Raw genomic sequence first — 12465 nt, 5'->3', positions numbered from 1 at the left:
TCTGCACTGACAGCACAAAGCCTGCTAGGATCCTCTGTCTCCCTCTCTGTCTGCCCCTCTCTGTCCACATTCTCTCTCTCAAAAATAAACATTAAAAATAAAGTAAAATAAATAAAATAAAATAAAATAAAATAAAACAAAATGAGAGGTGCCTGGGTGATTCAGTCAGCCTAAGCATCCAACTCTTGGTTTGGGCTCAGGTTATGATCTCACGGTTCATGAGATCGAGCCCGGGTAGGGCTCTGTGCTGAAGGCATGGAGGCTGATTGGGACTCTCTCTCTCCACCCCTCCACCCCCTGGCTTGTGCACCCAAGCTCGCTCACACGTGCTCTCTCTCTCTCTCTCTCTCAAAATAAATAAATAAACATTTAGAAAATAAAATAAAATAGACAAAGCATTTGTAATGACATTGTGACTATGTTGATACTGGGGATACAATATTTAAAAGGTTGGAAGAAATGTTAGCAGTGATTGTATCTGGGTGATGGATTTATAGGTGATCATTGTTGATACAACACAAACTCCTCCTTTTACACGTAAGAAAACAGAGACACTGAGAATTTAAGTGATTAGCCCAAGGCTGTGCAGTTACTGGGACCAGAATTCAGACCTCTTAGCATTCAGGCCAAAACTGGTTTTCATGCATTGGTTTTCATGACAGTACCTTTCTAACCGGAGATTTTCAGACTGTTTGATGAAGTTCAACCTACTTTGACTAATCAATTAGTTAATTAATTAATTAATTTAAAATTCAACCTTTTTTTTTCTTCTTGAAGTAACCTCTCTGACCACTGTTGGACTTGAATTCACCTCTCAGAAATCGAGAATCGCATGCTTTACCGAGTGAAGCAGCCGCCCCTTAAATTCAACCTATTTTAAATAAACACTAGGTCTTTATCTTTGAGACAATAAAATAACTCTCCCAAACTCCAAGTTGTGTAAATGGTACCATTAAAATTTTTTTCTAACATTAAGGACTCATAGAATTGCCATAAAATTCACGGATGGCACATGAAATCCCAATTCTTTGAATGTCACAAATCTGAATGTTGCATCCGTGCTTAAGCACAATGTGTTTTCACTATTTTATTTCTGTTTTGTGTCATATTAAAGCTCTTCACATGCTTCCAAAAAAGGGGGGACATATGTATTAAATAAGAAAACGCTGCCATGTAGAACACAGATGGTAATACATTTTTGGCAGAAAGGAAGTTTAACGAGGCATTTTACTTATTTACTTGGAAAACTAATATGTCTGAATGTTCAAGTTAAGCAGTAAGAATTAATTGCTGCTTTACAATAATCAGTTGTGGTTTTTTTTTTCAAATAAAATCTCCCTATTTCCATAACATTAGAAAGGAAAGGGAGTCAAAGCTACCCCTGAGAGTCCTTGACAGTAATAAAAGAATGAACAAGAAACTGTTAGCATTTTATGCTAACTGACCATGTTGCTTGTCATTTGTTGATAAGAATCAATAACAAGAGGTAATGACTGTGTAGAGTACATGTGTTTTTAATGATATGTATAGTCACTGACTGTATCAGTTAAGGTGTAAAAACAGGAGGTAAGAGTTTTATCAAATTTCAGATTTGGCTGACTCACAGGGCCCACCCATATGCAACGCCTGCTGTGCCAGAGAGTAAACATAGATGAATAGTGAGTATTTTTCTAGGGTATCAGGTTTCTATTTGGTGGTAAATACAGCCTTTAAAACACATTGAAATATTCTATATTCTGAGGTTTAACATTTAAAAATGGAATTTCTAATGAGTTGATCACTGATATCATGCTGGAGGAGAAATTGATTTGTCTCATACGATGCCATGTGTGCTTTAAATGAGTTTGTGTTTGGACAACAAACTAAAAACGGAACATTTGACAGCTATATTGCATGTCTGCACTCTGGAAGAATCCAACAGGAAAAACTCCTTCCGCAATCCAAGACTAAGCTTGGTGAGATCTCTTCCTCCTGTTTTTCAGATTTACATATCATCTGAAACAAGATGATATATAAATTGACAAATATAAACATATATTTTTTATTTCAAGATATGTTCATATATAAGCCATAGATGACTTTTTACCCAGAATCAGAATATATACATAAATGTTATTTTCTTTGTGCCCCAGGGTGAATAAAAATGACTATTTTTTTCAACAGCTTTCATCTGAATGAGTCTTCAAAACCACCCAATAATGTAGGAGACATGATTTGCATTTTACAGAAATTGAAACAGAGGTACAAAGACGTAAGGAACTTACTTATGGTCTTATCTTACACGTTTATCTAATTATAGGTAGACCATTATCAAAACCCAGAGCTTATCTCCTTTTTAACACTAAATTGCTGCCTCCATAAAATGTTGGGATTCTTTTAAAGAGAACTAGAAATTAACCAGAGATTAATTCAATGATTCAGGGTTTTTTGGAACAGAAAATTGACTTTGGGACTTTATTTTGGTGGTGGTGGGGGGGGGAGGGTTATCTGCAATCGGCTCTGCCTGAAACCAGTTGAGTTTATGTTAATGAGAGAAGCCTAGAGATAGAACATAAATAACAATAATAATGCTGATGTTTGCATTTGTATAACTCGAATGATGTGGGGGATTTCAAGCCATTAGCACTTGCTTATTTGAACGGACCATATACAAGAAGAGCAACTAGCCCTTCCGGAATGGTTGGCTTATCTGGAACTCTTTCCAAAGCTCTTCTTATCCTGAATAAAAGCACATCAAACCAAACTGAACCACTAGATTGAGCTCTATCCCTACCTACCGAAGAAGGTCATTTGCATTGGATTTTTACCTAAAAGCCTTGCTTCATCTGAGTTTCAGAAGCTTGGATTTAAATTAGAACACACGAACATGTATTTTACAGTTGAGGTGGAGGCCTTCCTCCTATATTATTTAAAATCCAGCTCTATGGCCGAACCTGCCGGGGATTGGTCAAAGCCTGAAGGTCTACTTTCCTGGGACAATAAACAATATTATAAGCAAAACAAATAAAATCCTGTGTTCCTTTCTATTTTAAAGTCAACTTCAACATGAATTGGAAAGTGCCTCCTCCACCATCAAGTGAGCATAAAATATCAGAAACATTTGTAAAGCTCCCTACTGGGGGAATGGTATGGGGTCATATCTCAATGCCCCCAGTTCTCATAAGCGTGAATAAAACCTTTAGCTAAGGGTTTAGGGCGCATTCTCTTGTCACGGGGAAGTAAAGCCCCCTCTACAAACCACAGACTACCGGTCAGTATTAGTCAGAAGAACTTATCTGTGGCTACCTTCCTTTCAGCCAGGAACAGTTTCAATTGCCAATGAATCACAAAAGGCAAATCACTCCTCACTGCTTTAGAATCTCCAGGAGATATCCTAGTTTTAATGACCCATTGAACTTGCCATGAGAGCCAGCAAATGTTGAAGATTAGTGCCAATCTTTGTATGATAATCAAGGAAAATCAATCATCCAAATACATTATCTCTTTTCTTTAATAGCCCTATATTTTATCTTTGATTGGATTTTTCACTTTTCATTATAGACACAGCCATATCAGAATCCTGATAAGGCCTGGGGAAGCAGGATGGAGAAAGGAGCCGAAAGCCTCCACTTGAATATAAAAGTACGCCCTGCTGCGTTCCTGGGGTTGTGTCGGACCGGGGCTTGAGTGAAGAGGAAACTGTGGAGACGTAGTGGCTCTCTTACAGATTTGGTAGCCGTTTTATCGAGTGTGCTGAGATGCTTGTTGGCCCTACATGCAAAATATGATAAAGTGAAAGCACCAATGATCTTCCAAGAAAAGCAGAAAATCAACAAGGCGTGATCAACTAAGAAGCTCTTTCATTCCCTACGCAATGTTCAATTTATTGTGCATTTTGAATTTTTATCTCGGTATGACTTGCCACCTACATACCTCAATGAGGTAAGGATTAAAATAATGTCTTAAAGTGCTTTGAAACAGGGACGAAATGTTTGTTCTTTGACATCGGTACAACCTCGTGGGTAGGTTTTTCTTACATTGAGAATTATTTTAACTCAGGTAAACATACAATTTCTAAATCACTCACATTTGTTCTAAAGCCTACGATGGCTCCTTCATATTTGAGTGTTATGAACATCGTTTGCCCAAATCCAACCGATTTTTTGTGAATTCAGAAATAATGCGTGTAATACCCATGGAATATCATAGCACGAATTTAGGAAAAATCTCAAACCAGGGATTTTTACTACCTATCCGTGCCCTACAGCTGAGTTTAAAAAGAAAACAATATATAAAAATGACTTGAGGATTCGGAACATTTGATCCACCTTTTAATTTGGTCTAATATACCAAAACTTTGCTATAAATGCCTTAGAAATCTTATTATTCTTGATAGTTTCAGCAGACAATTAAAAAGCAGTTAAAAATAAAGTTAGCTGACTCATTTTGGGAGTTTAGCTGATGATGTTACTGGCAGCTTCAACTTCAACAGATAATGTTATCACAAAAGGCAGCCCAACTTTAACAATAGAGAAAATTTCTCTAAAATAATCGCAATACAGAATTGATACAATATAGTCTTTGGTATTTTGTGGTTCTTCTTTACAATAGAATTCTTAAAAACTAAACCCACTTAGACACCTCAACATATTTTGTAAGAGGTAGATGTTGCATCTAAGAAACATAGAAACAGAACACAAGTGACTTTCTCATGAAGAGAAAACAAACAAAACATCCTACAAAATCAGCCTGCTCAAAAAAAGAAAAGAAAATCTACAGAGCAACAATAACAATAAGTATTCCACTTAAATAGATTTGGAATATAAGGCTTCTAAGTCCTGGATCCTTTTTTTTTTTTTTTTTTTAGTATGATTTTTTTAAAGACTATTTAAATCTTATTTAGGAAGGAGTCAGTAGCTTAATTTTAATACTCACTTTTGAAATGAAAAAGGACTCATGTCTGTTCATGTAGACAAATTATTTCTAAAAAGAAACACCACCTGTATTATCAGATTCTGCAGTTATTCCTAGATTAGTTATTCTTGGCAGTGGTGCTGTAAAACGACATGTCAGTGTGTGTGTGTGTGTGTGTGTGTGTGTGTGTGTGTGTGCATGCATGTTCCTATGTGTTACGTACCAGGATTCTATTAAAAGATCACAAATCGCCACCTTACTTTTACAACCCAATTAAAACATACAGCAAATTTAGTCACTAATAAAAAAAGTTGATGAGAACCATGGAAACCTCTTAAATTAGAAGTCAGGTGGACCTGAAATTTAAAAAAAAAAAAAAAAGTTGATAAAATCACACAGTCAAGGTAGGAATTTGTAAATGTTATCCCAAAACATTTAAAGACATAGAGGTTGGTTTTTAGTAAGGGTCTTCTTAGCTACCTTTGCTACCAAATTCTTAAAGTGGTCATAATGGAAAAATTATTTTTAAATGGGTCATGATGGAGAAATTATTAAAATAGTAATAATGGGTAGGGGCACCTGACTGGCTCAGTCAGTACAGCATGCAAGTCCTGATCTCGGGGTTGTGAGTTCAAACCTCACGTTAAGGGTAGAGATTGCTTAAAACTAATTTTTTTTTAATATAAAATAAAATAGGGGCTCAGTCGGTTAAGCATCTGACTCTTCACCTTGGCTCCGGTCATGATCTCACAGCTCATGAGTTCGAGCCCTGTGTAGGGCTATGTGCTGCCAGTGTGGAGCCTGCTTTGGGCTCTCTCTCCCTTCCCCTCCCCCACTCTCACTTTCTCTCTCAAAATAAATCAGTAAACTTAAAAAAAAAAAAGACACATGTCCCATTCTTTGATTGATGTAACCTCATCTGGATTTTTTGGTTTTGTTTTTGCTTAATGAATCTGTAATGGGCTGAACTGTGAACCCCCACTGCAAATCCATATATTCAAGCCCCCAGAACCTTAGAATGTGACTGCATTTGGAAATAGAGTCTTTAAAGAGGTAATTAAATGAGGTTGTTAGGGTGGCCCCAGATCCAATCTTTTAAGTGGAAATTTGTACACAGGAGAGACCCCAGAGGCATATGTGCACGCACGGAAAGATGATTTGAGGACATAGAGAGAGGAGGGCATCTGCCAGCCAAGGACAGAGGCCTTTGAAAAACCAAACCTGCTGATCTTGATCAGCCGTGATCTTGGACTTGCAGCCTCCAGAACTGTGAGAAAATTAATTTCTGCTGTCCAAGCCCGCCAGTCTGTGGCATTTTGTACGGGCAGGCACTGAACTAAATGACCAGTTCTGTTTTTCCAACGGTTAGGTTAGATTTTTAACATTCCATTGAGGAACTAAAGGGCCCTAACCCAGAAAGACAGTTAAGTCAATGAAACACAAATTTGAGAGCCAAGGTCTCGACCAAATCCATTCGGCTGATGTTAGGTTTTTTAACAAGCAGCATGGTCAGCATCCGAAGGAAAACTATGCCAGGTAATTGTTCTAAGCACAGTACCGTATAAACTCATTTCATCTTCACAAAACCCTAGGTTGGGGGGGGGGGGGGGTGGGCAGGGAGTATTACTGTCTCACAGGTGAGGAAATGGCGGCACAGGGAGGTTGAGTCGCTGGCACAAGGTCACCTAGCTAGCAGGTGTGAGGGCTGGGGTACTAACAGGCAGTCCAGAATCTTTGCTCTTCACCAGTAATCTAAGCGGCTTCCTTAATTAGGAATCTAATACTTCTCATCCTTCCTCACCAACCCAGCACACATCAGGTAGAAGTCAGAGGGGAAGTTAAAAGATCCGAATTCAAGCTCAGCCCCTTATCTCTCCAGGTAGCTTCCTTATCTGAATGATAGTGATATCCCTTTATGGGAAAGATAATGCCTACCTGCTGTGGGGGGTCAGCTCAGACAATTAGATGAAGGTGCTTTGCAGGTGGGATTAGCCCCATGCATTGGAGGCGTGTTTACAGGGCCTGTGATTCCTTTTGAAAATATTTAGAGGGGTTCTCTGTTGAGTGGGAATCCATGGTGGTCTTAGTTCCATCAGGGGTTTATAGCCCCTATCAGTTGGTCTTACCTCTACAGTCCATGAGGGCTCAACTATGCCATCCACACAGGTCCACCTTTGCCTCCTGTAAACCATTTTGTGGGCAAGTAAGGATGGGAGGAAAAAGAGGTCCCCGCTCACCTTTTCCTAGCCCCTGGAGCCTTCTCTCTAGCCTCCCCTAGTCTTCTGCAAAGCCCTTAGAAACACCAGCTTTAGGAAAAGCAGAGTCTTTGGAGGAAAAACATAGGTGAGGGGGGCTCTGAGAGAAAAGGAAGGCTGGGGTGCCTGACTGGCTGTCAGTATAGCATGCAACTCTTGACCTCAGGGTTGTGAGTTCAAGCCCCACATTAGGTGAGGATTTGCTTAAAAATTAAAAAAAAAATTTTTTTTTTTTTTTTTTTAAGAAAAAGAAATGGAAGGCCAGCCTATTGAATAAGGCAAGCACAAGACTAGATGTTATGGCAGCGCCTTGTGGGATCCTACTAAACCGGCCCGAAGCTCCTCCCTCCCACACCCAACTTCCCAGAGTGCATTCAGGCTCATTGCCCTCCATGGTCCAAGTGGCCGTGAGGCACTCTAAGGCCACCAGTCTTCCCCAGAGTGGGCCTGGAACGTGTGAGTGTTAGACCCAGTCCACCCAGGTTGTAAACACTGGCCCTCCAGGTGAACTTCTGTGGCTTCCTCCCAGGCCTCCCCCAGCTTGGACCTTATGGAATCGCACTTGGTAATGTGAGTTGTCAGGCAGTCACCCCCATCTCTGAGCCTTGGCCACAGCAGCACTGTGCATTCCTCTGCCATATACCTGTTTGGGCTGAGGAGAACATTTACTCAATTCCCTTCCTACTCTTGATCTTAGCACAGGCCTCCTCGGGATGAGAAGAGAAAAACTCTTCTGAGAACCCACTTTTGAAATCGACACTCCCTACAGATGGTTGCTTTCCCACCAGCTCGGTTATTGTAGCTACTCCCATGTCAGGATCTAAACCCCTCTCATCTCCTGTCCTCTCATCTCCTGTGAGGTTGAGGCTTAATTATCTTGCGGAGAGAGCTCTTAACATCTTGGCAGGCACAGAGCACCAAGCTTACCCCCACAGGAGACTAGCAAGGCTGGGACTTGTATTTTTTTTTTAAGTTTATTTATTTATTTTGAGAAAGAGGGAAAGAAAACAGGAGCGGGGGAGGGGCAGGGAGAGAATCCCAAGCAGGCTCCTAGCTGTAGGCACAGAGCCTGATGCTGGGCTCGAGTCCGTGATCTGTGAGATCATGACCTGAACTGAAATCAAGAGTCAGATGCTTAACCGACTGAGCCACCCAGGCACCCCAGGCTGGGCACCCTATTTGAGCTAAATCTTAACATATTCAGAGCCATAGGAGTTTTTTTTCTGTGCTGTTGGCTTCTTTCTATGCTACTAAAACTTGTAGAACAAAGGACAAAATGCCTCGGGCTGGGCTACATACAGCACACTTTCTCTAGCTGTGTGGCATGGCCAAAGGGAAATGCATGGGTTTGATGTTACCTCTGTTCTCATAGAAATACACACTGCAAAAAATTGAGCCCTCTACTTTTTTAAGATGTTCATTTACCTCATGGTGCTGGTCATCCCAGCCAGTAGTCAAGGCCCCCAGTAGTCCAGCCTTCCCAGGTAAATATGGCATGCAACACCCAAGAATGTCATCTGGCCATTCTTCCTACACTCTTGCCACTCCTCAAGTGGACAGCTAGATGTTCCAGGCCCAAACTACCATCTATCTGAAAACGATTCCAATCTAGTATTTTTTAAAGTTACATATTCTAGGGGCGCCTGGGTGGCTCAGTCAGTTAAGCATCTGACTTCGGCTCAGGTCATGATCTCACGGTCCATGAGTTCGAGCCCCGCGTCGGGCTCTGTGCTGACAGCTCAGAGCCTGGAGCCTGTTTCAGATTCTGTGTCTCCCTCTCTCTCTGACCCACCCCTATTCACGCTCTGTCTCTCTCTGTCTCAAAATAAATGTTAAAAAATAAAAATAAAAAAATAAAAAGTTACATATTCTAGACCATCAAGAGTTGCCACTGACCACATGCAATCGAGTCTTACCATTTGTTTCCATTTGGGGGATCCTCATGCGTAATTGCCTACAGTCATTGTGGGGCATCAGAGAGCTAGCATCAAGTTTTATGTTCATGAGACAGTCACTAATACTGAACGTACTAAACATAGTTATGCTGCTTTTACACAGAAAATGATTCTTTTCAAACTTAGTTATGGTTATTTGCTAGCTTTGATCTTCTACCTGAACGATGTTTCTCTCCCTTTCCAATGTCCTTCATTGTTTTCTGATGAATGAGAAGGGGCAAAGAAAAATTGCCAAAAAGTCCTTTTTTCACTTTGATAAAGTTTTAATGATGTTTAAAAGCAGTGTTTTAGTGCCCCCTACTGGTATGTAACATTAGTAGTCCATTGGCAAAAAAAGTTTTGCAAAAAAAAAAAAAAAAAAAAACCTCAGAGAAAAGTTAAAAAAAAAAGTATTTTATCAGCCTTTTAGAAATTGTTTAATTTGGGGGCACCTGGGTGGCTCAGTCAGTTAAGCGTTGGACTCTTGGTTTCAGCTCAAGGCATGATCTCATGGTACATGGGTTTGAGTCCTGACTTGGGCTCTGCATTGACAGTGCTGAGCCTGCTTGGGATTCTCTCTATCTCCGCCTCTCTCTGTGCCCTCTCTCTCTCTCTCTCTCTCTCTCAAACAAATAACTTTAAAAAAATTTTTTTAAAGAAATTGTTTAATTTTTTCAAATTTATTTATTTATTTTGAGAGAGAGAGAGTGTGCATGAGTGGGGCAGGGGCAGAGAGAGAGGGAGAGAGAATCCCAAGAAGGCTCCGTGCTGACACAGGGCTCAATCCCGTGAACTGTGAGAACATGACCTGAGCCAAAATCAGGAGTCAGTGCTTAACCAACTGAGTCACCCAGGTACCTCGAAATTTTTTAATGTTTTAGTAGGCTCCACACCCAATGTGACGCTTGAACTCATTACCCTGAGATAGAGTTTGCACAGTCTAGCAGGCGCCTGGGTGGCTCAGTTGGTTAAGCATCTGACTTAGACTCAGGTCATGATCTCACGGTTTGTGATTTCAAGATCCTCGTTGGACTCTGTGCTGACAGCCCTGAGCCCGGAGCCTGCTTCGGATTCCGGGTCTCCCTCTCTCTCTGCCCCTCCCCCACTTGCATTTTATCTATCTTGTTCAAAAATAAGTAAACATTAAAAAAAAAAAGCATTGCATACTCTATCAACTGAGCCAGTTAATTCTAAACGATTAGAAATTACTTAGTTCCTTTTGAAGATTTTTCTAAAATTATTTATTTATTTTAGAGAGAAGAGAGAGTGGGAGTGGGGGAGAGAGAGAGAGGAGAGAGAGAGAGAGAGAGAGAGAGAGAGAGAGAGAGAGAGAATCTGAAGCAGGCTCCACACTCAGTGAGGAGCCCGATGTGGGGCTCAATCGCATGACCCTGGGATCATGGTCTGAGCTGAAATCAAGAGTCAGATGCTCAACCCACTGAGCCACCCAGGTGCCTGAAATTGTTTAATTTTTAAAATATCTTGAGGGTAACAAATACTCCACAATTTTCATTATTATTCATAATATAGGCATACTTTAACGTTAAGTGTCTTGAATTCTCCATTAATTTTTTTATTCAGTCTAATCTTTCATTTTGGGGGGGAAATTATATCAGTTGCACTTTTGGAAACTGGGTCAATTTTACTTAATACATAAATATACTTATCAAGAGAAAATTTTCCTTAGATCTTCACAACCCTGAAGCATCTTTTTTTTTATTAATCTAAAAATAGCATTGTTCTGCTTGAGGAAAAGGGAGGAAGTAGGCTTTGAGAATGAATCAATCTTTAAAGGAAATTTATGCCTCAGATTTTCATAAACAATGATGATCATGGAAGTATATTAATGAATAGCCATTACGATAAAACCCCAAATCCCTAGAAGGATAACAGACAAACACTCCATGACACATGAGAGACTATGAATGAAAGGGAGAGGAACTGAGGCAAACAGGGTGGGTGGTGACTTGGAACTAGGATGACAATTAAATGGGGAGAAAGATTGGGGCTTCTTCGTGGTTCAGTCAGTTGAGCATCTGACTTCTGCTCAGGTCACGATCTCACAGCTTGTGAGTTCGAGCCCTGCGTCGGGCTCTGTGCTGACAGCTCAGAGCCTGGAGCCTGCTTCAGATTCTGTGTCTCCCTCTCTCTCTGTCCCTCCCCCACTGGTGCTCTGTCTCTCTCTCAAAAATAAATCAATATTTTTTTTTAAAAAATGGGAGAAAGATTTTTGTCCTTAATAAAGCAAGCCCTGCTATAGATAGTAAAATAATTTTGCAACATCAATTTGCACAGAGAAAGCATTTTTTTTTTCATTGCGTTTGGGTAGAATGTACAGCCAACTGGGGCAAAAAGGACCCTCTATGGCCTACAGCTCTCTGTCCACTCTTAGCCAGAAGGAAGAGGAGAAAACGTTAAGGCAGCGTCCAAGCGCCCCTCCACAGCCAAGTGGAGCCTGATCTGCAGCGATGGGTCCCAGGGGCCCATGGAGGGGAAAGACACTAATTTAGGGGTTTCCACTTTAGTCGTGGATAGGCGGGCCCGTTTTTGCAAAACCAGAGGGAAACTAGAGACAGATTCATGTCAAAAATATGCCAAGTGAAATCATTTCACTTATCACCTTGTGCCAGATTTGAAAGATTAGTCCTGACAGTGAAAAACACTCTCCGAGTATTATGTCTTCACAAGGAGCAAAGCTTCCCAGGAAATTTAAATTGCCTAAAATACTCTCCTGTTAGTTCCTCGAGGATTTGCTAAGCTGTTTTCAAATCCTCTAGACCTGATCTTCTCATGCTTTTTATCTTCATCCTAATTTTAATTTTAAAATTCGTTGGAGGAGAGCCTTGGAGGTACGTTTGTCATATTCCTCTTATTTCTGTCACTTTTTTTCCACCTCTTGCTTTTAAAATCTGTTAAGTGAGAAGCGGACGTTTCACTGAGACATATACTTAAGGGTCCAAAACTGTGGAATGTCTCCATGTGTCTCGATTTCTGCCAAAGTCTTAATTCTAGGTATTCTGGCTTCAATGTTAATAATGACCATTATTAGTCATACTGTAGGGAGAAAGCTGCCTTAACTGACAGTTCTCCTGAAATCAAACCTACCCATTATTAACTTCACAGGACTTAGACAACTTGGAAATCCACGCTTGACTCCAGGGTTTATATTTCTCATAAGGTCAGAAGCACATGATAAATTTGAGCTGTACATCTCAGCTCAAGCTCCAGGGGAGGGGAAGGGACAGGACGATTTTTTTTTTTTTTTATAAGCAAGCCTATTAGCATACAGATCATTCTCATGAAGGAGTTCAACTTCATCTGCATTCCATAGTTTGACTGTAATACCTAGCTGGAAGAAAGGGTAAAAAATAGACCATCCCCCA

The 12465-nt window shown here is 40.4% G+C and overlaps 1 protein-coding gene across 1 annotated transcript in view; it reads right to left on the bottom strand.

The window, feature by feature from the left end:
• Positions 1-3685: 3685 nt before the first annotated feature.
• Positions 3686-12465, bottom strand: part of MRPS31 (mitochondrial ribosomal protein S31) — a 62830-nt gene continuing 54050 nt past the window's right edge. Inside the window, exon 7 of the mRNA XM_019447678.2 lies at positions 3686-3750. Within this exon, the coding sequence (XP_019303223.1) occupies positions 3701-3750 (50 nt within the window). The 3' untranslated portion in view covers positions 3686-3700. The remainder of the gene's footprint in view (positions 3751-12465) is intronic.

Source organism: Panthera pardus, unplaced genomic scaffold, assembly GCF_024362965.1.
Source record: "Panthera pardus isolate Hobbes unplaced genomic scaffold, ASM2436296v1 HiC_scaffold_1, whole genome shotgun sequence".
NCBI classification, from domain to species: Eukaryota; Metazoa; Chordata; class Mammalia; order Carnivora; family Felidae; genus Panthera; species Panthera pardus.
The sequence above is the reverse complement of the archived record's forward strand: the minus strand, read 5'-3'. Positions and strand labels throughout refer to the sequence as shown.